This window comes from the organism of the source record quoted next, unplaced genomic scaffold (genome assembly GCF_019419815.1).
Source record: "Pyrus x bretschneideri cultivar Hongxiangsu unplaced genomic scaffold, Pyrus_bretschneideri_v1 Contig19, whole genome shotgun sequence".
Lineage (NCBI taxonomy): Eukaryota > Viridiplantae > Streptophyta > Magnoliopsida > Rosales > Rosaceae > Pyrus > Pyrus x bretschneideri.
In genome coordinates, this window is record NW_025999490.1 from 5,181,459 (window position 1) to 5,204,440 (window position 22,982).

The following is a 22,982-nucleotide window of genomic DNA, read 5'->3' on the forward strand; positions in this document are numbered from 1 at the left end:
AAGCCTTCATATATTAGGTCGTTTGCCTTGGTCAAACAGAGAGTCCCTGGTAGCCTCTGCAAAGGAAGATGAGATTGTAATTTCACCATAAAGAGGGCCAAGTTTGTTCGTGTAGTTTGTATGAAGTGTAGCTATAAACACTTCAACCTATTTGGTTAAAAATCCAAGTGCAACCTTGGGCGGCTTGGACAAGGGAAATTCTAAAGTCTAATCAGGTGCATATTTTCTTTGAGTCACATAATAAGGAAAACGCTCACGTAGAAATACTTCAATTTAGATGGCAACACCATTCAATAAGTGGAGAAGAATATATAGACATTGTGCATCAGTATATCGTATGCCAATTGACACATTTTTAATAGTTCAAAACAACTCATATATTCCAAATTGCCAAACTCAGCATCCAATAAATAGAGAAGCAAAAGGTAGAGGGGCGTCATGCCTAAGGTGTACCTGTATGAAAATATATAGCTGGGGCTATTATACAAACAGATTATAACTATTGAACAAATATATATTGCAGTTTGAAGAACTCATGGGCTCAACTGCTTTGTATCCATTTACAGATTCAGAGTTCTTTTGGTAGGTTGTAGTTTACTCTTGTCACTCTTAATGGAGGAGCCCTTTGCTGTTTTGCCTTCTAATGAAGCTCTTTTGGGTGCTACCGGAGAAAAGCCAGCCGCTGCAGTTTTCTCAGCAATTCGCTTTTGGCGTTCTATCTGCATTTCCTCCATCTTTTGCCGAATTTCTTCTTCCTGTTTACAAGCACATTCCCATCAGATTTCATAAAAAACAAATCAAAATATGAAGAAAATAGATAATGAGAGGTAGCCAAATAAACACTACATAAATACTCATTATTTACCTTCTCAAATTTGCTCTTTTGTATTATAGGCCCTCTTGCAGGAAATACTTTTTTGCTTTTGATATCAGGTCTGTTGTTAACTAGGGATCTCCTTACGATGCTAGACTTTGCTTCTTTACCGCGTTCTTTTGCTCCAGGAACTTTATTGCTCTTCACACTGGTGTCCACACTGTTCGAAGCAGGCTTCTTATCCACGCCATCAGTTGTCTCAACACCGGAAGATCTTCTATTTGCCTCGGTAAATGAAATGTCTGCTCCATAGTCTATAGTCCAAGAAATTTCAGCAGACACCAAGTTGGAATCCCTTTCAAGAATCATGCAAGGGTCATCTGGCTCAGATGTTCGAGTCTGTGTAATATCTATAACTCCATTTCCTTCTGGGCAGCTAAACTCAGATCGTTAACCATGCTTATTTCTGTTTTCCATGGAGATTCATACATATCATCAACTGCTGATCGAGACTGTATAAAGAAAGAATCATCTACGCACATATTGCTTTTTCTCTCCAATGCAAAGATGCAATCACCATTAAAAACTGTTTGCTTCATTGGTGCTTTCTGGTCTTCTGTACTTTCTGAATGATTGACGACAAACCAATCTTCTCCCCTTGAACCCCTGGTTACCGTAGACTCAGCAGCAGAAGCAGAAAACGCAGACCTATTTTCAGTTTCTGATGTTGCCGATCTCTGTAAAAGTAATATGTCCTCAGCTGCACAATCTTTTCTCTCCATAACTGAACTGAAATTTTCTTCAGTCCGAAAATCTTCCAACTCAACTCCATGGTCATGTGTTCCATTCCTCTCCATCATAACCAAAGGATCAGCTGCAGCTGAAACTGTTAGTTTATTTGGAGTTCTCTCGAAATTGAGCCCCAAAGCAGGCCTCTCTGCTAATGAATTACCACCTTCAGACCTCGCTATAAAATGTCCATCTTGAACATCAATGGCGACTACAGCCCGAACAGTCAAATCCTCACTACTTGATCCATTAAACATAGAGCGACTCTTCTCTACGTCTCCTTCTTGTGAGTGTGACTCATGGGATATGTCCAATACTTCTGCTTTCTCAGTCTTCTCATCTGAAAAAGATTCATCAGAAACTCCGTCTTTATTCCCATCCCTCCTCTTGGGTGTGATGTAGTTGATGTTTTGAATGACCACTTTCCGCGAGGATTTCTTCTTGAACTTCTTTTTGGATGAATTCTCCATATCAGAATGCTTTCTCTCTTGAAGTGTCTCTGAATCAGAATCAGTCACAGAAGTGGAGTCACTGGACTCAGTTTGGTTGCCTTCCCCTGAGTATTTAGTTCGTGTTTTATTCTTCTTCTTTCTTCTTGAAGATGACTTCTGAGTCCTATGATAATTCAGTTCCCGACCATAGCTTGCTTCATCCATGCTGGGAGGCCATTGCATGTTCCTTGGATAATGAGGAGGAAAAGACTGCATAGTAGGGAAAGGATATCCATGATATGGAGGCAATTGGTTTGAATGGCCTAGTGAACCATAAAAGTACTGAGGATTCTGATTCGGCAATGGCATTGGCGCTTGAATTTTTTCACTGGTAGGGACACCGCCATTGGGAAGATTTAACATAACATTTTGATTAGTGACCTCTGACTCATTTGTAAGTGTAATTTCAGAAGCTCCTGTGAATTGCAGATCTGATGAAGAACAGGCCACAGCTGCTGCTACTTCTTGTATCCATAAACCATCTTTGTGCTTTTGCTTGTATAATTCCTTGAAGTTAATGCATGCTTCCCTACAAATAACCAGTACTTGATCTTAAGAGACTCCAGCAAGCTCGTCATTACAGAAAAATAAAATGAACTATATCTATTTCTCCAAAATGACGTGAAAAGTAATGAAATCAACATTACTGGTTACGAGTTCATACCTTAAGCGTGAAGCTCCAAATGCATCTGAAAAAGAAATGAGATCATCCATATTGTAGATCTCAAAACCAGCAACAAGGCCACGCGCATAAGCCATTGCTTGCTGTTTCCGAAGCAATGCCACTCGAGTTTCCAGAAGGCGTCGAAGGCAAACCCTGTCATATTACAAAAAACTGAAAGAATTAATGATAAAGATACTGACTGACACTGAAAGTGAGACTATTTCATTCACAATTGTAGCCATCCAAAAGAAATAGTTACTTGGAGTTTTCGCTTTCTACATCCCCTGCTTCTTCAAGTTCACCTCTTTTCTGAAAAGAAAAATAAATATTAGCTTAAGTAATGATATATAATTCTTAAAAAATGCCTCACTTATGTTACAACTTGTGAATGTATATGTAAAATACCTTCAAAGAACCAGTTGACTTCCTTGTACTCTGATTAGCAGAGACAACTCCTGATAAACCGAACTTCATTAGGAATCAAATTACAAAACAAGTCCTCATTCGATCTAAATCGAAGAACATTCTTTCCATTACTGCAAGGACATTATAGAGAAACACAACGGTTTTTAATGCAGGAAAACAAGCAAGATGATTAATCCCGAGAGTCGAATTTTCTCTCATATTACTCACTTTGTCTCGGCAACCACACAAAGTAGACTAGAACAGAAACAATACATTCAACACAAAACTACAGAACTTAGCCAATACAGCACCAGAAAGACTGATCTTAAATCGTAAAACTAACAATTGAAAAATGAAAAATTCAAAAGATTTTGATGAGATACCTTCCTCCAGTTGAACTGAACTCTCAATCTGCAAAATCTCCTTTTCAATACTGACAAACCTCTCCAGAACTGCTGGGGTGCTAACAAATCGCACAAATCTGCCCCAAAATACAAAATTAAAGAGAAACAATTCAAAAAATTTATCCAAATTAGCAAATTATCAATTGCATCATTGGCAAATGTCATAGATTTGAGAAGTACCTTTGAAATGTGGATTTGGTGAACCAGGGTGCCATTTGGGTGGGTGGGCGAAGAGTAATGGAATACCCAGCTCTGGAAATCTCATCTTTTACGTATTTGAGGTGCGAAACAAAAGGTTGGAACAACCCAGATGCTAGTTTTTCAGATTTGCCTCCACAGAAGATCACCAAGTCACATCTTCACTCATTTAATTTAGAAACAAAATTAGAAAGAAATTCGAGATTAATCACTAAGCAGAGTCGAACTACAAGTCAGGCATAGTGGACAGGGAGAATGATTTCCGCACGACCTTGTTGGATTGAATAAATCAAAGAAGAATCTAGGAACATAAAAAAAAAAAGGGAAATAAAGAAGGTGTGCCGAAGGAGAAAAGGGTTGTGCGGAGATCATTTTCCAAGTACCTGGTTCGAGTTGGAGTCAGCTGAAACAAAGCGCAGTCGAGGCGAGCTTCCATGGCGGAAAATGGAAGAAGAGAGAGACCCCAGCTGCAAGTGCAAGAGCATAGCTTCAGTGTGTATATTGCAAACGGTAGAATGTCATATTGTTTGAATGTGATGTTGAACGTGCATGTCACATTCCCACAGTTGTTCCAAGTTGAAATGGAAGAGACAGAGAAAGAGCAAACAGTTCAGAGACAGCTGGAAGTGATGAAGCTTTACACGTGCCAATCATAAAGGCGGGCGGGATTATAGAATAATAAAAACTATTTTGAGATCTTTGTCATGCTACTCGAGTAAAATGAGTTCACTGTTACATAGCATCTCGGTCTAATAACGTTATATAAAAAAACTTACACATGATTGTAAATGTAGCCATAATAGAGTTATATATGTTTGAAGTAACATCTTCAAAATGTTCAGGATGAATTATAAAAAGTTTACGATAAACGAAAATCCTCACGAAAATAAATTTTATAATACTTTTGTAGAACTTTGTAACGATGATTAAAAATCGTGAGTAACTGTTTCACAATTAAAAAGAAAAAAATACAATTCTTGAATTTTCACAAGATCTTTTCCGTGACTAATAAGGAAATGTCATAAGCTGTTTGCATGCATTGCTAAACTAATGTCTGTTAGGCTTCCAGGAATTGATCGTGTGACAGTGAGAGAGATTCAAGATAATTAATATATCTGTGGTAGGAAAATAAGTAGTATATACTTAATTTGAAATGTATTTCTTTTCCTGCCCATTATATTTTAAAAAGGAAAGTTATTGGTAAACAGGAAATTAGACCACTCCACCAATTGCCGTATTTGCTTACGCACAGGACTGAATTCCAAAGACCTCTGAATTTGGTCTCGACTCGACCACCTCTCTTAAACTGGCTTTGAATGAAGAAAATGAGCATAAAGTAAAAGGGTTCAGGATGTGCGTATTTGTATTTAGTTAGTTGGTTAGAACAATGTGCTCTTTTTTATATACTTAAATTCGAATTAATCCGATTCCCGTAAGTTCCACGAACTTAGTGTAAATCTTATCCTTCGTTAAAGGATTTAGAAGTAACCTGCTGGGAGACACCAACCCAACAGTATAAAATGCATATGTAATTTCTCAAGGCCGGTGCTGCATTCAAAGCTCATATTGGTGAACTTTTAATTTGAACTTTCATCGGAAGCCAATTCAAATAACACATCCATTATTGAGTAATTGACATCGAGCGCGAGGAGTTTACTACGTAATTATATGCTAATTGATCTAACCTTAATTAGTTTCCAAAAGATTCCAGCATAATATCCAGCTGTTCCCAGCCGTCACATGCATAAATAATTTCCTTCCTACCTGTAGTGACAGTCAATGTCCCAGGAGCTTCATTTGCTTTAAATTCATGTTAATTTATTGCATGTGTGGAACCCTTGGAATTACTTTTAAGGCTTTTTAGTTAAAATCTTTGAAACTGCTATTCTTTACTTTAATCAGTGATAATGAAAATCGATATAAATGGTTATGGAGTTTGTTTACCGTAAATTATTTTGGTCATTCTATGAAAAATTATTAATATACTTGTTAAGTGAAGGGGTTTGTTTAACAAAAATACACTTAAAAATATGATCACGTGGTTGTTCACGTGAAAATTTAACTAGAATATTGATAGATTTTCACTGAAATAACTAAAATAATTTACGGTAGACAAAATCAAAGACTATTTTAGCCAAAAAAAAAAAGCCGACTTTTAAAGACATAAACATCTTAAAATTTCGTTTTTATGGAGGAGCAAGTTATATATTCACATTGGCTGTGTGGCTGGCTTTAAAAGTTTAGTTTGTGGACGAACTTTTAATTTTCATAAAGTGCCAACAAGCTGCTTTACAAGAAATAAGAATTTGTCGTCTAAAAAGTATGAGATATAATAATGTGGTGCGTGCTATATATGCATGAATTTAAGGCCATTTTATTCCTTTTTTTTTTTTTTTTAACAATGAGTACAAGACACATAGGTTCCTCATTCTTTGAATTTCAAACACGTTCCATTTTATTATTATTATATTTTACCAAATTAATAATATTTTATTGTAATAGAGACAACTCTGCAACAAACTCACTGTTTCATATGTTTTATAGTTTAGAAAAGTGGGTATCGCTTATGAACTATATCAGCACACTAATAAAAGATTATAATAAATTATAACTGAAAGAACAAGATTGATTTGCGGCATCGATATTCAAGAACAACATTTATCGATTTTATATTTCAGAAACCATTTTGATGGAGTGAGTCAATTTTAGAGACCACTTTTGATAAAAACTCTATGTACTATTAGATAACAAGCTATTGTTACTTTATCTCTAATCTTATTTCCATTAAATCTTGAGTATCTTAAACTCCTAAGAGTTTCAAAAGTTTGTAAGGGGTCCGTGTGTGAGAGTGAAAGATTTTCCTAAAAACAAAAATTGTCCATGCGGTTTTATATGTATTGGCAAAATTTTAATGTTTATACAAAAACCATGCAAATATATCATCGAGTGACCCAGTAAACAGAACACCAAATATTTAATGACGTGTTTGAAGGTGTATACTGTTCTAGTAAGCCTAGATAGTCAAGATTTTCAAGGGTTTCAAGGTTCGCGTTCGTGCTTACTCCTATTTTCTGTGTCTTGTCAAAATAACTACCAGGTATTTCTCGAGTCCAATCCTAAAACTTGGAATTGTTGCCTTGAATATGGACCGCAAAAATCAAATCAAACCCTCTCCGAACCTATATAAATAAGCTACGCCCTGTCGGTCCATATAGCTCTCTCACACACCCACAAACAAAATCATAACCCTTAGGAATTCACAACAAAAACCACAACCCTTAGCCGAAACGAAAAGTACATAAGAACCATATCTCATATCTCATATCTCATCATTTTTTGGTTAGCTTCTTCAAGGAGCCATGCAGCGTTCGCCAGCTTTGGTTCGCAATTTCCTCCGCCAGGGAAGCAACCAATTTCTAACCGTTAAATCACCCCCGCCATGTGACGTGTTCATTAATCACCGTGGGATCGACACCAAGAGAACCGTGGCTGGGTTGCTCTTTTACCATTTCTCAAGGCTCAACTTGCATCCTTTCTTGGACAGCAAGAACATGAAACCTGGGGATAAGTTGTTCGACAAAATTGACGCGGCGATCCACAAATGTAAGGTGGGGGTTGCCGTGTTTTCACCTCATTATTGCGAATCTTACTTTTGTCTCCATGAGTTGGCTCTGCTCATGGAATCTAAGAAGAGGGTGATACCAGTTTTCTGCAATGTAAAGCCGTCTCATCTTAAGGTCAGGGACAATGGAACTTGCTCCGCAGTTGAGCTACAAAGGTTCAGTTGGGCACTTGAAGAAGCTAAGTACACGGTTGGACTCACTTTCGACTCCTCTAAAGGGTAAGTATATCTTATATATCATAATTAAGGAATAATTAGATTACCATTTTTCTTAAATAAGATCATATAATTAAGTTATAAATAATATATAGTACTAACTAAATGCTTGGAAAGTGCCTGTAAGTGCGTGCTTGCATGGGTTTCATATAAACTTTCTTTGTCTATAGACTCTATACCTAGTTTTTTTAAGAGAAATCTCAGCCGTATGAGAAAACTTTATTGATACGAAAAAAAAGTTACACTTAGTTAGGGGATACCCCTCAGAATGCAAGAAAAAAAATTATATAAAAAAGTGGAGGACATAAACTTGATCCTTCTTGGAGCCACCAAAAAAATTAGAAGAAAGAAGTCGGCATAACACCTAAACCCTTTAAAGCAAAACCTAATCGCATATAATTGTTATCGAAAGATGTACTAGGTTTATTTGATCAAACACTAAGATCGATTTTTGCTAACTTCGTGATGTTTTGGGTGTTTTAGGGATTGGTCGGAGTTCCTAAGAGAAGCTTCTGATGCAGTGCTGCAGAACTTGGTGGAGGTGGAAGAAGAAGGAGCGTACTGACCGTAAATACCATGTGCAGGATCAATGTTAATATGACACACACAATCACTTGATTGCTTGACAATTTCACAAGAAAAATATAACACTTAAAAATTATAAAATAGACACACATTTATTTATTTGTTTTTTTATTACAAATTCACTGATTCTTTTGTATAGGAGATCATTAATAAAGAATATCTTCTAAGTTTCTAACACTGTAGATTTGTCCTTCGTTGGTTATGATACAATAAATGGTAAACATCTTTATCCATATATTGTAATTAAAGATGTACTATAATTGTAACAAATTCGTGCTTCCTTAAAAAGAATGTGAAGTTCAATTCCTTATATCCTAATTGTTAATTTCCTTTTCATCTTGCTACATTGATCCAATCCTCTCTTTTCTACATGTTTGAGAGAGGAAAAGAAGATAAAGAAACAAAGTATAGTAACATTGTAAATCAATTGATAGAAATGGGAGTTTTTTAGACAATATAACATCGTAAATGGATTGATAGAAACAGGGGTTTTGTAGACAATGTGCGCAAACAAATTGGACTCAAATATATAGTAAAATTGGTTATGATCAGCATAGCAAACGGTTTCATCCAAAGAAATCTTGATGGGAGATGACATAAAAAGGACCAAGATCAGACTGCATATTAAACGTTAGAAGTACTGCATCCGAGACTGAGATGCATCCTCGTGAAATGACATTTTACATGAGATTTTGGTTATGGGACTGTTTATTTAAAAATAAGCCATCATGCACTCATGTTTTGTTGAACACATGCATGAAAGAAAAATTCAGTCATTACGAGCTCGTCCTTTATAGAAAAAGTATAAGAGATATGGTAGAGTGCATGATGAACATTCTGAAGTGTGTCAATAACAGCTCTCGTGGTTTGTTTGATATTAATTTTTCATTCTTGCATTTATTTATTTTTAGAAAACCTTGATGATACGAGGGGTACATTTTTGGATAACGAAAAAAGAAGTTACACTTGGTCAAGGGAAAATTAAACTTTACTCCTCATAATACCAAGAAAAGGAGAAAAATCATTCTTGCAAATTGACTATGTTGTTGTTGGCTTGCAAATAATATAAATTAGTTGATGATGCTAGAGAGACCATTTACTTAAACCATATTTTGTATGCCACATGATGTGGCGTTTTGATGATTGGATTTGTTGTCTAAATCACTAAACAAGGTATACCAACCATGGAGAAAATTTTCAGTGTGCTAAAACCACAATCAAGTACACTAAGTGTCATAATACAATTTGTTGGAATCTTTTTTCAAGTTTCCCACAAATTATATTATGACACTTGGTGTTCGGGCAATATGACACACTGAAAAATCTCTCCTAACTATCAATTGCCACATTATGTGATTTACAAATTATGGTCTAAAAACATTATGTGATTTCCAACTACCTTTTTTTGTTCCCAACTAGCTAGTTAAGAAATGCGTAATGAGAAATGTTAAAAGGAGATTATTAAAAGTGAGAATTTTTATGGACTCTTTATTACCTTATGTTTTTTACAGCATATTTTATAATGTTAGCACATAAATTAATGTGAAATTGTGAGATGACAGTGTCCATGAATGGTCTCACTTTAAAAGAGCCTCCTTAGAATTTTTCATGTGCGATTACAAGTCATGCAGATCCAGACTTTAATGGGTAATGTTACACTTACCATCTATTTGTACCATCTCTCTAATAGAGATAGGACCTACCTACACATGTGGGTTCCATTTTTGTTAGAAAAATGGTACAACTAGGTGATAAGAATAACTTTTTTGGACTTTGACATGCGTATAAAAATGTGGGATGCTAGTCTTTTCAATAACAATTTATTTCAATTTACTCAACCAAAACGTGTGAAAATTCTCTGAAAACGGCAAGAAAACACAAAGAAAGTCAAGTAACTCAAATCTTCAAGACCATGTGGGTAATGAATTTTAATTGGGAAATTTTATTTAAACTCATCTAATAACCTCTTTTTATAATCAACTTAAATTTTAAATGTTAATTGTCTAATTTATTCTATTGCATAATTACTATTAAGTACAAATGAAATTACTATTAAAAATCAAATTTATCAATAGACCTACATACTATAATTAAACCATAGCATCACCTTTTGTTTATCCGACTAAGACCCTAATAACTCTGATAGAGAAAAACAAGCTTTTGTATTGATGGATGGTGATTTTGAAGTTTTTAATCCTCCAGCTAAGGTATGACTCGATTTATGGATATTTTGTTTGTTTGCTTCTTCATTGGATTAAATTTCATACTTTTTATATTATAGGGACATGTTATTGGCACTTCAAAAATCTCATTCCACACTCCAAACTTTCTATATTTGGAAAGAAAAGTACACTTGTGAGGAGTGTAGAATGAGATTTTTTGAGTGCCAATAACACTGCCCATATTATATTGTATTTGTTTTTCTCTACTATCTGTATGCACCCCAAAACATCAGTGCAAGGACTTTTGATTAGTACTACAAAGACATAAAACTGGATTCTTGGTGCAAATAAAGATTGCTCAACCTTAACCATGAACTAGCGGGTGGCATGTCTTGCACCTTTGTTATTCGAAATAGCTCCAATTTGTTTATTTGTTTATTAACATAGCAGCAAAACACCCAGCTCTATGTCACTTCAAAGTTTCTTAAAAAGTACATGAAAATGCTTGATTTAAAAAGGATTGAACTGGAGCTTGCATAACATTCTCTTGGAAAATTCAATTCTATGGAATGATATATTGGATCCCAAGTCCATGGATGGGTTGTGGTAGAAAAAAAGCAGCCATGGAAATGCTAGATAGTCCTATACGGCATATGCAATTATAGAGGGGCAAATGACGCCTGTTTGAAAAAAAAAAAATCAATTAAAGATGTTATTTTATAGAGGGAATGAGTGTAAGGATAATTTTACATTTTGAATTGGGTTTGACAGGGTAGTTTAGGTAATAAATTTGAGTTTAAAGAGATATAAATTCTTTAATAAAAAAACAATATGGGTGAAGATAGTAAATTGAGTGTAGAAAGATGTTAGATAGTTCAAATAAAATTTCCCATTTTAATTTTATATACAGTTTGATTTTTGAAATATTTCTCGCTAAATTAAGGACTATTAACGAAGCAAGACTAATCAAACAATTATATACATACATATTAATATTACGATTGCTTTTAGTCAGTTAATCTTATTGGACAAAGTCACAATGGATATATTTTAGGGGCAGCAACAACATTTTAGCATTATTACAGTGAGAGACAAAAGTTGGGCAGATGTCATCCAAACTAAGATACGGAAGAAATAGCACAGAATTTATACTGTGATTACCAAGTAGCTATCAGTGGCCAGCGGAGCAGTATACCTAACAAGCAAAAGAACCCCAGAAGCGCCGCCCGCCGCCCAACGGAGCAGTAACTACTGGAGAAATTAAGATAAATATATAACTGTGTTGTTTGGAAAAATTCACCTATTTGAATTGACTGCACCGGAATTTCATCCTCTTCAACTCTAACCACCATACATTTCCAACCAAAAGAAACTTCTCAACAATTTTTTTTTGTCCTGCCAAATTAGGATTTTTAAATGTACAAGACATCTACAAATTATTTTTTTAAAGCACGTAGTATTCTATTTCTGTGGAAATTTCATTTGCTTTGAACAAAGAGAAATTAATATGTTAAGTACGTATTGTGATATGGGCCTCCAGCATAAACAAAGGAAAAATGTCTGCACAAGGGCAAGGTCTCCTCGTTTCACATTTATGTTTTTTCTGGGAACTGTTATTCCAGAAAAGAAATGAAATCAACTCAGGATCTCTCTTTCCAGACGGACTCAAAAATCCAAACTATTTAATTTATATTTTGTAGTTTTCATTAGTCCATTTTAATAGTCCAGCACACACGCAAACCCACACCCTAATCTCTCTCTCTCTCTCTCTCTCTCTCTCTCTCTCTCTCATGGCTTGGACTTCGTCCATCCATTTTAATAGTCCAGCACACACACAAACCTACACCCTAATCTCTCTCTCTCCCTCTCTCTCTCATGGCTTGGACTTCCGGGTCCATCTATCCGGAGATGATGTCATGATTCTCATCACTACAAATCATGGCTCGGACTTTCGGGCCCGTCTATCCGAAGATGATCTCATCATTAAAAAAAAAAAAATTGTTATTAACATTCTAAAAATCTTATTTGGTATTCCAAACTTTCTATAATTAGAAAGAAAGATATAATTACAAGAAAGTGTAAAATGAGATTTTTAGTGTGCTAATAACATTTTTGAAAAAATTAACACTATTTTGACTCAATTTATTAACGACCTAACGAATCATCTCTCTAAATAGAGGTTGAATAGTAGCATTCTGTTTCAAAATAATAATTTTGTACTAATTGAAGGATGAGTGCGATGTGCAATATAACGATTTTATAGTCCAATAAGAATTCCCATTTTTCCCCTATTCATTTGGAGAGTTGTTAAAACAACTCCAAACAATTTAAAGGAAGAAACAAAGTAATTGTTAGGACTATCTGATCAGTTTTTTTATTTTTTATTTTATTTCAAGCCACTAGTTTCTTTATGCCTTTATAGATTCTTCTCCTCGCGCTTTAATTTTTTGTACACTAGTGTTTATTTTTAACAAAGCGTAATTTATTTTTTTATAGAAAAAGATTATATGAATTTATGTTTAATGAGATTGACACATTGTCTTGGTCTATAAGTATGACTCATGTGCACTCAAAACAAAATTATATGAGTAGGCAAACATAAAATATACATCTAACCCCATTTCAATTGGTAATGATCTAGTTTGATTTGAGGACCCGTCTAATAATGTGATTGAGTTTTATTAAAATAAAGCTGTCGTTTCCTTTATAAAAAAAAATATGACAGCTAAAGCATTTGTAAAATAGGACAATCATATAATTATTTTTGTGTTTGGTGAGAAAGTGTGCCGTGCCTGTCACTTTAACAATTAACAAATAAATTAATAGATAAAAAGACAGAAGTTTGATACTGCAACGAAGTCGTAAGTTGATGTGTAGCATTACAATGTTTAAAAGATAAGACATGAATATGTTATGTAACCCAACATTTACCTGTTGATTAAATTTTGTATGAAACCTAAAGAATATTTGTGGAGCATGCTTATTATAATGTTGTTTCTTACTGAGAATCTAGTAGGTTGTGTCGGTACTGGCACCCCCCCAACCCCATTTTCTCAATAAAACTTCCGCCACACTCAAAATTCCCTCCTCACTCCTACTCTTCCCAAACTCATTTCTTGATCCTCTTCAGAGCTCTTGGATCAGACACCACAATGGATTGGAAAGGCAGGAGCGCACTCTTTGTTCAGCTCATTGTTGTCACATGTATTTTCAACGTGATTGATGCTCTGAACTTCAAGAACAATACCCATCAAGCAGAATACGGTCAGTTCCTCATTGCCAATGGCGTTGCTCGTACACCTCCAATGGGGTAAGATATCAAATTTTCAAAGTTCAGGTGAAAAGGAAATGCCTTTTTTTCAATTTGGTAAGCTAACTTTTGGAAATTGGATTCAGTTGGAACAGTTGGAATCACTTCCACTGCAATATAAGTGAAGCCACAGTGAAGACCATTGGTAAAGTACTTTCAGACTACTGTTTATTTGTATTCCGATCATTTTTCTCTCTTCAACATACACAATATCACAATAGTATATATATTGTACAGTTCCATTTCTTGCTTTTTTAATATGTTTTATCAGTTGACTCATTTTAATACGAGTATCCAACCATAGCCAATTGACAATAGCCGAAGAGGCTCAAAAAAGTTGAACTACTTTAGCTAGACTTCCATATTTCCTTCTTGCTAATTCAGTCATGATGCACCATTTTGTGTTGTGTTACATTGATATAAGACCTGCATGGTCTGGTGTTTGCTAGCTATCTTATAATATTATGTTTATAGTAGTTACCAGTAGCCAAATTGTGAATCCAAGGTTCTTATAAAGAGTATTTCGGTATTAACCTTTGCGGTCTTGTATGAATTTTGGACTATATATCAGCGGATGCTCTTGTTTCGACTGGCTTGGCAGCACTTGGATACAACTATGTCAATCTAGGTCAGCAGCATCCTCACATCATTTCCTTTGTTAATTTGGTTCTGGATGTACTTTTTGCTTGTTATATTGTATGATATGTTGACGTGAATTAAAAAAGCAGATGATTGTTGGGCTGAAAGAAACAGAGACAGTAGTGGTAACCTAATAGCAAAATCGTCAACTTTTCCTTCTGGAATCAAGGCCCTTGCTGATTATGTTCACGCAAAGGGTTTACAACTCGGCATATACTCTGATGCTGGGTAAAAATTATCTCCGAAAATTTTGTTTATCTGAAATAGCACTTGATGTCTCATTTCTCATCTTTCCGCTTTTTTAGTTATTATACTTGCAGCAACACAATGCCAGGCTCACTTGGGCACGAAGAGCAAGACGCAAGAACCTTTGCTGAATGGGTTTGTGTCTGATACTTTTCTGCGTTTACATGTATGGTTTGCTAAGATGAGTAGTTTGTTTTGTCTTCTAGTTTAGACGAAACATCAACACAACTAATTTTATAGAGACGATGAACTTGAGCTGATACGGGCATTTGGCTGTAGGGTGTCGATTATTTGAAGTACGATAACTGCAACCATGATGGTTCTAAACCTCAAATCAGATATCCTATAATGAGTTCTGCATTGCTAAAGACTGGAAGGCCAATCCTGTACTCCATATGCGAATGGCAAGTCACTTGTACTTCATCAAATCATTGTATATATTCCGCTTTAAATTTGTTTCCAAAATACATTTATTTGCATCACTAGAATGTTAAAAACTGTTTGGTTTTGACAAACAAAAAATTGATAAGAGAAATATGTTGTTAAAGGGGACAAGAGGATCCTGCGAAATGGGCTGGTCAGTATGGGAATGCTTGGAGAACTACGGGAGACATTCAGGACACTTGGGAAAGGTTCGATCGAAAGTTCCTTTCTTCTTTCAAGATGTCAAGCTGAATCCTAATATGACAGAGAATTCTAACCCTGAAACATTTTGTTAGTTTGCTTTGAATTAATCTAATTAATGTTATGATTTCAGTATCACGTCGATTGCAGACCAAAACAACATTTGGGCTACATATGCAGGCCCTGGCAAGTGGAATGGTAAATTTTTATGTTGTTTACTGTCCTGTTTTCTTATCTCTGTTAAAAAAAATTGTTGGGTAATTATTTTAAATTTAATGTAATCGTAACAGATCCTGACATGTTGGAAGTGGGAAACGGAGGGATGAGTGTAGAGGAGTACCAATCTCATTTTAGCATTTGGGCAGTCATGAAAGTGCGTACTCTCCACATTTTCTAAATAAATTTCAGTTTGTTGGTTTGACTTGCCCATATATACTGATGATCCCAAATCTATGACTGCAACAGGCTCCTTTACTTATCGGATGTGACATCCCATCTGCGAGCAAGGAAACTCTTCAGATTCTCGGAAACAAAGAGGTTATTGATGTTAATCAGGATTCACTCGGAGTTCAAGCGAGGAAACTGCGATCCAGAGATGACCTAGAAGTATGTTGCAATGGCAAATGCTGCCCTTTTCCTCCACTTCAGCAATTTAGATTACTGATTAATCATGCTTGTGCTGCAAGGCATGTGATGACTTTCAATTTGATGCAGGTGTGGGCAGGACCGTTATCAGGGAAAAGAGTGGTGGTAGTGTTGTGGAATAGAGGCGGGTCATTAGCTCCTATAACTGTGACATGGGAGGAAATTGGACTCTCGCCAGATACACCTGTTATTGTTAGAGACTTATGGACGGTAGAACTACCACATTAAAAAATTTCTTTCTACTATCATACTTTAATATCGTATAAATAGATGAATTATATCTTAGTTCTCACTGACAGAAAACCCTTACGTTATTTGTTTGCAGCACTCATTTATTTCGAGGAACATGCATACTAGTCTGACTGCAAATGTTGCTTCTCATGGTTGTAATATGTATGTCCTGACTCCTTAATTAGTCCGGAATACGAAGTATAAGATGAATCAATCAATCGCCCATACCATATGGGACTAATATCTTCAAATACTTAATCAATTAAATAAATAAATATCTGTTGAATTTTATGGTTTGACTTGAGATATATTTTGTAAATTGAATGAGAAATCATGGGATTGCTTGAATGAATTTCTACATAGCTCTTTTTAGAAACCTTACCCCATTTTAGGGAAAAATAATATAATCTCATGGAACATAAACACAAATTTGTATAATTTGATTTTTGAAATATAGGGAATGAATTTTAATTTTATATACAGTTTGATTTTTGAAATATTTCTCACTAAATTGACTATTAACGGAAGCAAGACTAATCAAACAATTATATACATACATATTAATCTTACGATTGCTTTTAGTAAGTTAAACTTATTGGACAAAGTCACTATGGATATATTTTAGTAGTAGCAATAACATTTTAGCATATTAAATTGAAAGAAAAAAGTTGGGCTAATGACATCCAAACGAAGATACGAAGAGAAATAGGACAGAACTTATACTGTGATTACCAAGAAGCTATCAATGGCCAGCGGAACAGTATACCCAGCAATCAAAAGAAACCCAGCACCGCCACCCCCGGCCCAGCAGAGCAGTACTACTACAGAAATTAAGATAAATATATAAATGAGTTGTTTGGAAAAATTGACCTTCAATTGAATTGGCTGCACGGGAACTTCATCCTCTTCAACTTGCACCACCAGTCAGCCACCATCCATTTCCAAGCAAAAGAAACTTCAAGTCTGATTCCTTAATAAATAAATAAGTAAATATTTATTGGATTGAATGGTTTGACTTAAGATATTTAATTTAATAAATTGAATGGGAAATCATGGGATTGCTTGTATGAATTTCTCCATTGCTCTTTTTAGAAACCTTACCCCATTTTAAGGAAAAATAATACAATCTCTTGGAAAATAAGCACAAATTTGTATAATCTGATTTTTGAAATATAGGTAATCAATTTTAATTTTATATACAGCTTGAGTTTTGAAATATTTCTCACTAACATAGACTAATCGAATAATTATATACATATATATTAATATTAAGATTGCTTTTAGTCAGTTAAACTTATTGTACAAAGTCACAATGGATATATTTTAAGGAACTTTAAAGAAAGGATCCCGGTACTGTTCACTTTAACGAAAAATCATATTTTTACACTAAAAAGTCAATCCTGATACTATTCACTTTACCTTTTATTTTGTCCTTATCGTTAAAACTTAAAGTTTTCAAACTTTTTTGATTAGTTTTCCATATATTTTAATGGTAGCAATAACATTTTAGCATTATTGAATTGAAGAAAGACAAAAGTGGGGCAAATGACATCCAAACTAAGATGCGGAAGAAATAGCACGGAATTTACCAAGAAGCTATCAGTGGCCAGCGGAGCAGTATACCTAGCAAGCAAAAGAAACCCAGCACCGCCGCCCGCCACATAGAGGAGCAGCACTACTACAGAAATTAAGATAAATATATAAATGTGTTGTTTGGAAAAATTAACCTTGAATTGAATTGACTGCACCGGAATTTCATCCTCTTCAACTCGCACCACCAGTCAGTCACCATCCATTTCCAAGCAAATGAAACTTCTCAACAATTTTCCCTTTTTTTTTTTCTTTGTTTTTCAGTCAAGGGTTACTCTATTAACAAAAAAAAAAAAAAAAAACAACTATATTACCTAATTAGAGGCGTAACAACAACATTCACACAAACAAAAGAATGGACCTCAATAATAACCTATGTTTTGGGCCTAAAAAAGAAAAACTACATAACCTAACCCTAACTGCTTCCTTCCAACTTCACTACTGAAAGCGTCGGAATAGCTCTCCACAACGATTACGAACATCCACCACCAACTATTGCCAGAAACCAGCACCTTAATCTTCCATTTGAAAACAGCTTACCGATCGTAGTTGAAGACAACAACAGTTCACGATTAAAATTGATTGTAGATTGGGATGGAGATGGAAATTATGGAAGCCAAATGAAGGATATGAATATGGATGGATGGATGAATTGATCTCAGATGTTTAAAAATCATATATACTTTGGCGGGACAAAGAAAATTATTGAGATTATCTCAGATGTTTGTCAACAATTTTCATTGTCTGGCCAAACCATATATGATTTTTAAATGTACAGGACATGTACAATCTTTTATAAAGCACATGTAGTATTCTATTTCTGTGGAAATTTCCTTTTGTTTTAAAGTAAGAGTAATTGTTAACCTTAAAAACTACTAAGCTTACGTGGTGCGCAGACCAAGTAACTAATGAGCTAACTACTTCTTTTGGTTATTATGCAGGGCGTGCCAACTTGTCGTCCGAGTTCTGCCGGCGAGTAAAATATGCTAATGTCGCGTTGAGCGCGCTGCTGACATCTTGATCTTGCGACTGTGGCCAAGGAAGGAACACGTCTCGACCTTCGGGTACTAGAGCCTGAAGACAAGGCTGCTAGTTCTGTGAAATTCAATTTCAAATTTGGCTTTCAATGTGCCGAATGTAGTAACTTAGTAACACTTTACTTCGCCGAGAAGGCTGATGAGATGACCTATACCAACAAGGACTCGGAAATCCTTATTGACCGAGACTTGGATAAATATTCAGTCGGTCTCGAAGCAGTGCTATTTATTCAAACTGAAGGTGGTTCTCGGTCAGCTGATTCTACGGTTCCAGTGTTGTTTATCCAAACTGAAGATGTCGCCGGTTACCTTCACAGTGTTGTTTATCCAAACTGAAGATGTGTTGGCGAGAAGAAAGGGGAGAATGATAAAATCTTAGGTTGTTGAGAAGCTTTGCGCAGGGCAATTTATGTGTTGATTTGGAAGGGGGTTTGAATGATACACTAAATCTTGTATTTATAAGGTTGGATATCTGCTTGACACAGCCTGATGGTGCTTGTAGAGTCCAATCAACAGTCCAACAATAGAGAACATCATCCTGTATTCAAACTCTATTTCAAGTTCCGCTGTCCACTTTCTTCAAGATAATTCAATGCATATGCCTCCCAATTTCTTAAAGATAACGTCGAAAACTTCAAAACTATAAAGCCTTCCACGTGATTAAAGCTTCAAAGCTTTCCTGGAGCCTTATTCACCAATGAAATCGCATCATCTCAGACCTAGACCCACACGTCTGCATGTAACTCCATCATTTGACTCTTTATTCTCATCTTTATTTTCCTTATTCCCTTATCTGACAAGCATTCAATTTGCATGCAAATTGTTGTTTTGATCAAATAGGAAAACAAAAGGAATATTCTTTCATTCTTTACCAATTCTTATCTCTTCAAAACCCATCTGATCACACCACATCGCCATTTCAATTATCTTTTGGTAATATCTAGAAAAATATGAAATCTAACAGTCTAGAACCTCTTATTTAACGGTCTCGATTGCTTGGGTCGATATTGTAAAATCGGGTCTAAATAGTAATTAATATCTAAAGTACGTACTGTGCTACAGGCCCCCAGCCTAAACAAAGGAAAAACAGTTTGCACAAGGACAAGGTCTCCTCTCCTTCACATTTATGTGTTTTCTACGAATTGTTATTCTAAAAAGGGAAATGAGATCATCACTAGATCTCTACCTCTAGAGCAGATGGATTTCATAATTCAGATCATTCAATTTAAATTATGCAGTCTTCATTAGCTTATTCATTGACGCACCACACATAAACCCACGCTTTGATCTCTTTCTCGGTTGGCCCAGATTTCTGGATCCGTATGCTCTAAGGCAAAAGAATAATGCTATTTTATTTTTGTTAAACAAAGGGGCTAATAGCCCAACAAAAGAGAAATTGCAAAATAATATCGCGAGGTCTAATGTTAGACAATAATAGCTGCTTACAAGAAGATGTAACTTGTTCAAAATAGATCAAACTCAATGGATAAGACAGGCTTAGGTCGGCCAACTCATCAACCACAAAATTCATCTCATGATAGGTATGTCATATATTTCATTTCCAATTAGACAGTAACATCGTACGACAAGCTTGAATCAATGCACCAAGTAGTACTATGTAGTATCAGTTAGACAGTAATTGCAAAATCTGTGACATCCCACATCGCCCAGGGAGTGATCTTTAAATGTATATTCCTATCCCTACCTAGAACGAGGCCTTTTGAGAGCTCACTGGCTTCGGGTTCCATGGGAACTTCAAAGTTAAGAGAGTAGTGCGCGAGAGCATTCTCAGGATGGATGACCCATCGGGAAGTTCTCGTGTGAGTTCCAAAAAACAAAACCGTGAGGGCGTGGTCGGGGCCTAAAGCAGACAATATCGTGCTACAGTGGTGGAGTGGGCCCGGTAAGTGGTCCTCCCGGGCTGGGATGTGACAATTTGGTATCAAAACCTAACCATGGTCGCGTGTGTGCTGACGAGGCGTCGGGCCCTTAAGGGGGGTGGATTGTGACATCCCACATCGCCTAGGGGAGTGATCCTTAAATGTATATTCACATCCCTACCTAACGCGAAGCTTTTTGGGAGTTCACTAGCTTCGGGTTCCATGGGAACTCCGAAGTTAAGCGAGTAGCGCGCGAGAGCACTCCCAGGATGGGTGACCCATTGGGAAGTTCTCGTGTGAGTTCCCAAAAACAAAAACGTGAGGGTGTGCTGGGGGCCCAAAGCGGACAATATCGTGCTACGGTGGAGTCAGGGCCCGGGAGATGTGACAAATTGGTATCAGAGCCTAACCCTGGTCGCGTGTGTGCCGACGAGGACGTCAGGCTCCTAAGGGGGGTGGATTGTGAGACATCCCACATCGCCCAGGGGAGTGATCCTTAAATGTATATTCTCATCCCTACCTAGCGCGAGGCCTTTTGGGAGCTCACTGGCTTCGGGTTCCATGGGAACTCCGAAGTTAAGCGAGGAGCGCGTAAGAGTACTCTCAGGATGGGTGATCCATTGGGAAATTCTCGTGTGAGTTCCCAGAAACAAAACCGTGAGGGTGTGCTAGGGGCCCAAAGCGGACAATATCGTGCTACGGTGAAGTCAAGGCCCGGAAAGTGGTCCCGCCCAGACCGGGATGTGACAAAATCGGCCTCCACCGAAAGGCATCAAAATTTTGACTCAATTTACTAACGACCTTACAAATCACCTCTCTAAATTGAGGTTAAATGGCAGCATTCTGTTTCAAAATAATATTTGTACAAATTGAAGGATGAGCGCAATGTGCAAATATATGATTTTAAAATCCGATAATAATTCCCATTTTTTTCCCTCTTCATTTGAAGAATTGTTAAAAGTTAAAACAACTCCAAACAATTTAAAGGAAGAAACAAAGTAACAGAATTTTTTTTTAAAAAAAAATCATGATTCAGTCTCTGTTATGCACATCCACTTTACCTCGTGTGGAGGCAAGATCTTTTAGGACCATTTGATCATTTTTTTGATTTTGTATTGTATTTCAAGTCACTGGTTTCTTTGTGCCTTTGCGTAGCCTCAAAGCCTCAATACGTGTCTAGTTACTTTGAATGCGCTATCTGAATTGATGAGGACCTGTGTGATGCTATCATGCTCTGTTCACTTAAGTTTTAGAAAATACGAAGGGAATATTTTTAAATGAGTCTTTTTATAGACTTTCTGCAACTTTCAATTTAACATCAATCTTCGTGTTCACGTTATAAAACACAGTGTGTCAAAAATATAAGGTAAAAAAGTTCATAGAGGATCTTACTTTTGAGAGAGTCTTCACAACATTTCTCTAAGTTATATCACTTTTTTTCACTTGTGTCATGCTATGATCAATATGTTTAACATCATGTGCAATACTTAGCTTTTTGTACACTCGTGTTTAACAAAATACAATTTATTTTTTTAAGTTATAAAGAAGATTATGAGAATTTAGGTTTAATGAGATTGACACATTGTCTTCATCGACGAGTCTGACTCAAATCTGCACTCAACAAAATTATATCAGCAGGAAAACATAAAATATGCATCTAACCCCCATTTCAATTGGTAATGATATAGTTAGATTTGAGGACCCGACTAATATAATATTACATGCAACGGTGTCATCCAAGACTCTCCTGTGTAATTGAGTTTTATTAAAATAAAGCAATTGTTTCCTTGAAAAAAAAAAAAATGACAGCTAAAGCATTTGCAAGATTGGGACAATTGCACAATTATTTTTGTACTAGGTTTAGTAAATTACATTTTTGTGTTTGGGGTGAGTGTCTGCTCTGTACCTACCACTTTAGTAGTTAATAGATAAATTGACGGGCAAGCAGACGGGAGGTCTGACATTGCAACGTATTTTCACTATTCTAAAAATCCCTGTCTGCCTAGACACTATGTGGCTGGCCACAACCCTAATTAATCACAAGCATTTGAAAATTAAGAAAGAACTCCTAAATCTAGCTAGACGATTTTTTTTTTTTAATTTTAATCGAATTTATTAATATAATATGTAAGTAAATGTGCATTATACTTAAAAAATACAATTAGCATCCCTATTATAACGTTATTTCTCACTAAAAGAGTCTAAATTGGTTGTATCGGTACAGCCAACCTCATTTTTTTTTAATTTTAATTAAATTTACTAATATACCATATAAAAATGTCCATTTATACTTAAAAAAAAATACAATTAACATCCTTATTATAACGTTATTCTTACTAAAAAAATCTAAGTAGGTTGTGTCAGTACAGCCAACCCCATATTTTTTTTAATTTTAATTAAATTTACTAATATACCATATAAATAAATGCC

The 22,982-nt window shown here is 35.7% G+C and overlaps 3 protein-coding genes and 1 long non-coding RNA gene across 6 annotated transcripts; 2 read left to right on the plus strand and 2 right to left on the minus strand.

Annotated features, from left to right (window-relative positions):
* Positions 1–294: 294 nt before the first annotated feature.
* LOC103927051 (COP1-interacting protein 7) lies at positions 295–4,310 on the minus strand. The gene is given in 9 exon segments (XM_009335981.3): positions 295–755; positions 866–1,239; positions 1,242–2,623; positions 2,759–2,911; positions 3,018–3,067; positions 3,164–3,213; positions 3,547–3,644; positions 3,748–3,924; positions 4,149–4,310. Coding segments are annotated over 9 exon segments (2,532 nt in total). The 5' UTR covers positions 4,202–4,310; the 3' UTR covers positions 295–560.
* Positions 4,311–7,002: 2,692 nt separating this feature from the next.
* Positions 7,003–8,266, plus strand: LOC125476407 (TIR-only protein-like). The gene is made up of 2 exons (XM_048582551.1): positions 7,003–7,606; positions 8,087–8,266. Exons 1-2 carry the CDS (start codon positions 7,125–7,127, stop codon positions 8,166–8,168), a joined length of 564 nt encoding a protein of 187 aa, XP_048438508.1. The 5' UTR covers positions 7,003–7,124; the 3' UTR covers positions 8,169–8,266.
* Positions 8,267–13,357: 5,091 nt separating this feature from the next.
* Positions 13,358–16,417, plus strand: LOC125467820 (alpha-galactosidase-like). Of its 2 annotated transcripts, XM_048582353.1 has the most exons (12): positions 13,359–13,660; positions 13,747–13,805; positions 14,232–14,288; positions 14,389–14,527; positions 14,605–14,680; positions 14,825–14,949; positions 15,094–15,177; positions 15,303–15,367; positions 15,460–15,542; positions 15,635–15,775; positions 15,884–16,024; positions 16,140–16,417. In XM_048582353.1, exons 1-12 carry the CDS (start codon positions 13,503–13,505, stop codon positions 16,224–16,226), a joined length of 1,215 nt encoding a protein of 404 aa, XP_048438310.1. In that variant the 5' UTR covers positions 13,359–13,502; the 3' UTR covers positions 16,227–16,417. The 2 variants fall into 2 exon arrangements, with proteins under 2 accessions (XP_048438309.1, XP_048438310.1); XM_048582352.1 differs by having other exon boundaries at positions 13,358–13,660; positions 15,635–16,024.
* A 334-nt stretch (positions 16,418–16,751) lies between these two features.
* Positions 16,752–18,750, minus strand: LOC103926782. Of its 2 annotated transcripts, none has more exons than XR_007257649.1 (2): positions 17,773–18,750; positions 16,752–17,015 (listed from the first exon to the last, which is right to left on the minus strand). It is a non-coding gene; the product is annotated as an uncharacterized LOC103926782 (long non-coding RNA). The 2 variants fall into 2 exon arrangements; XR_664126.2 differs by having other exon boundaries at positions 17,635–18,750.
* Between the last annotated feature and the right edge of the window lie 4,232 nt (positions 18,751–22,982).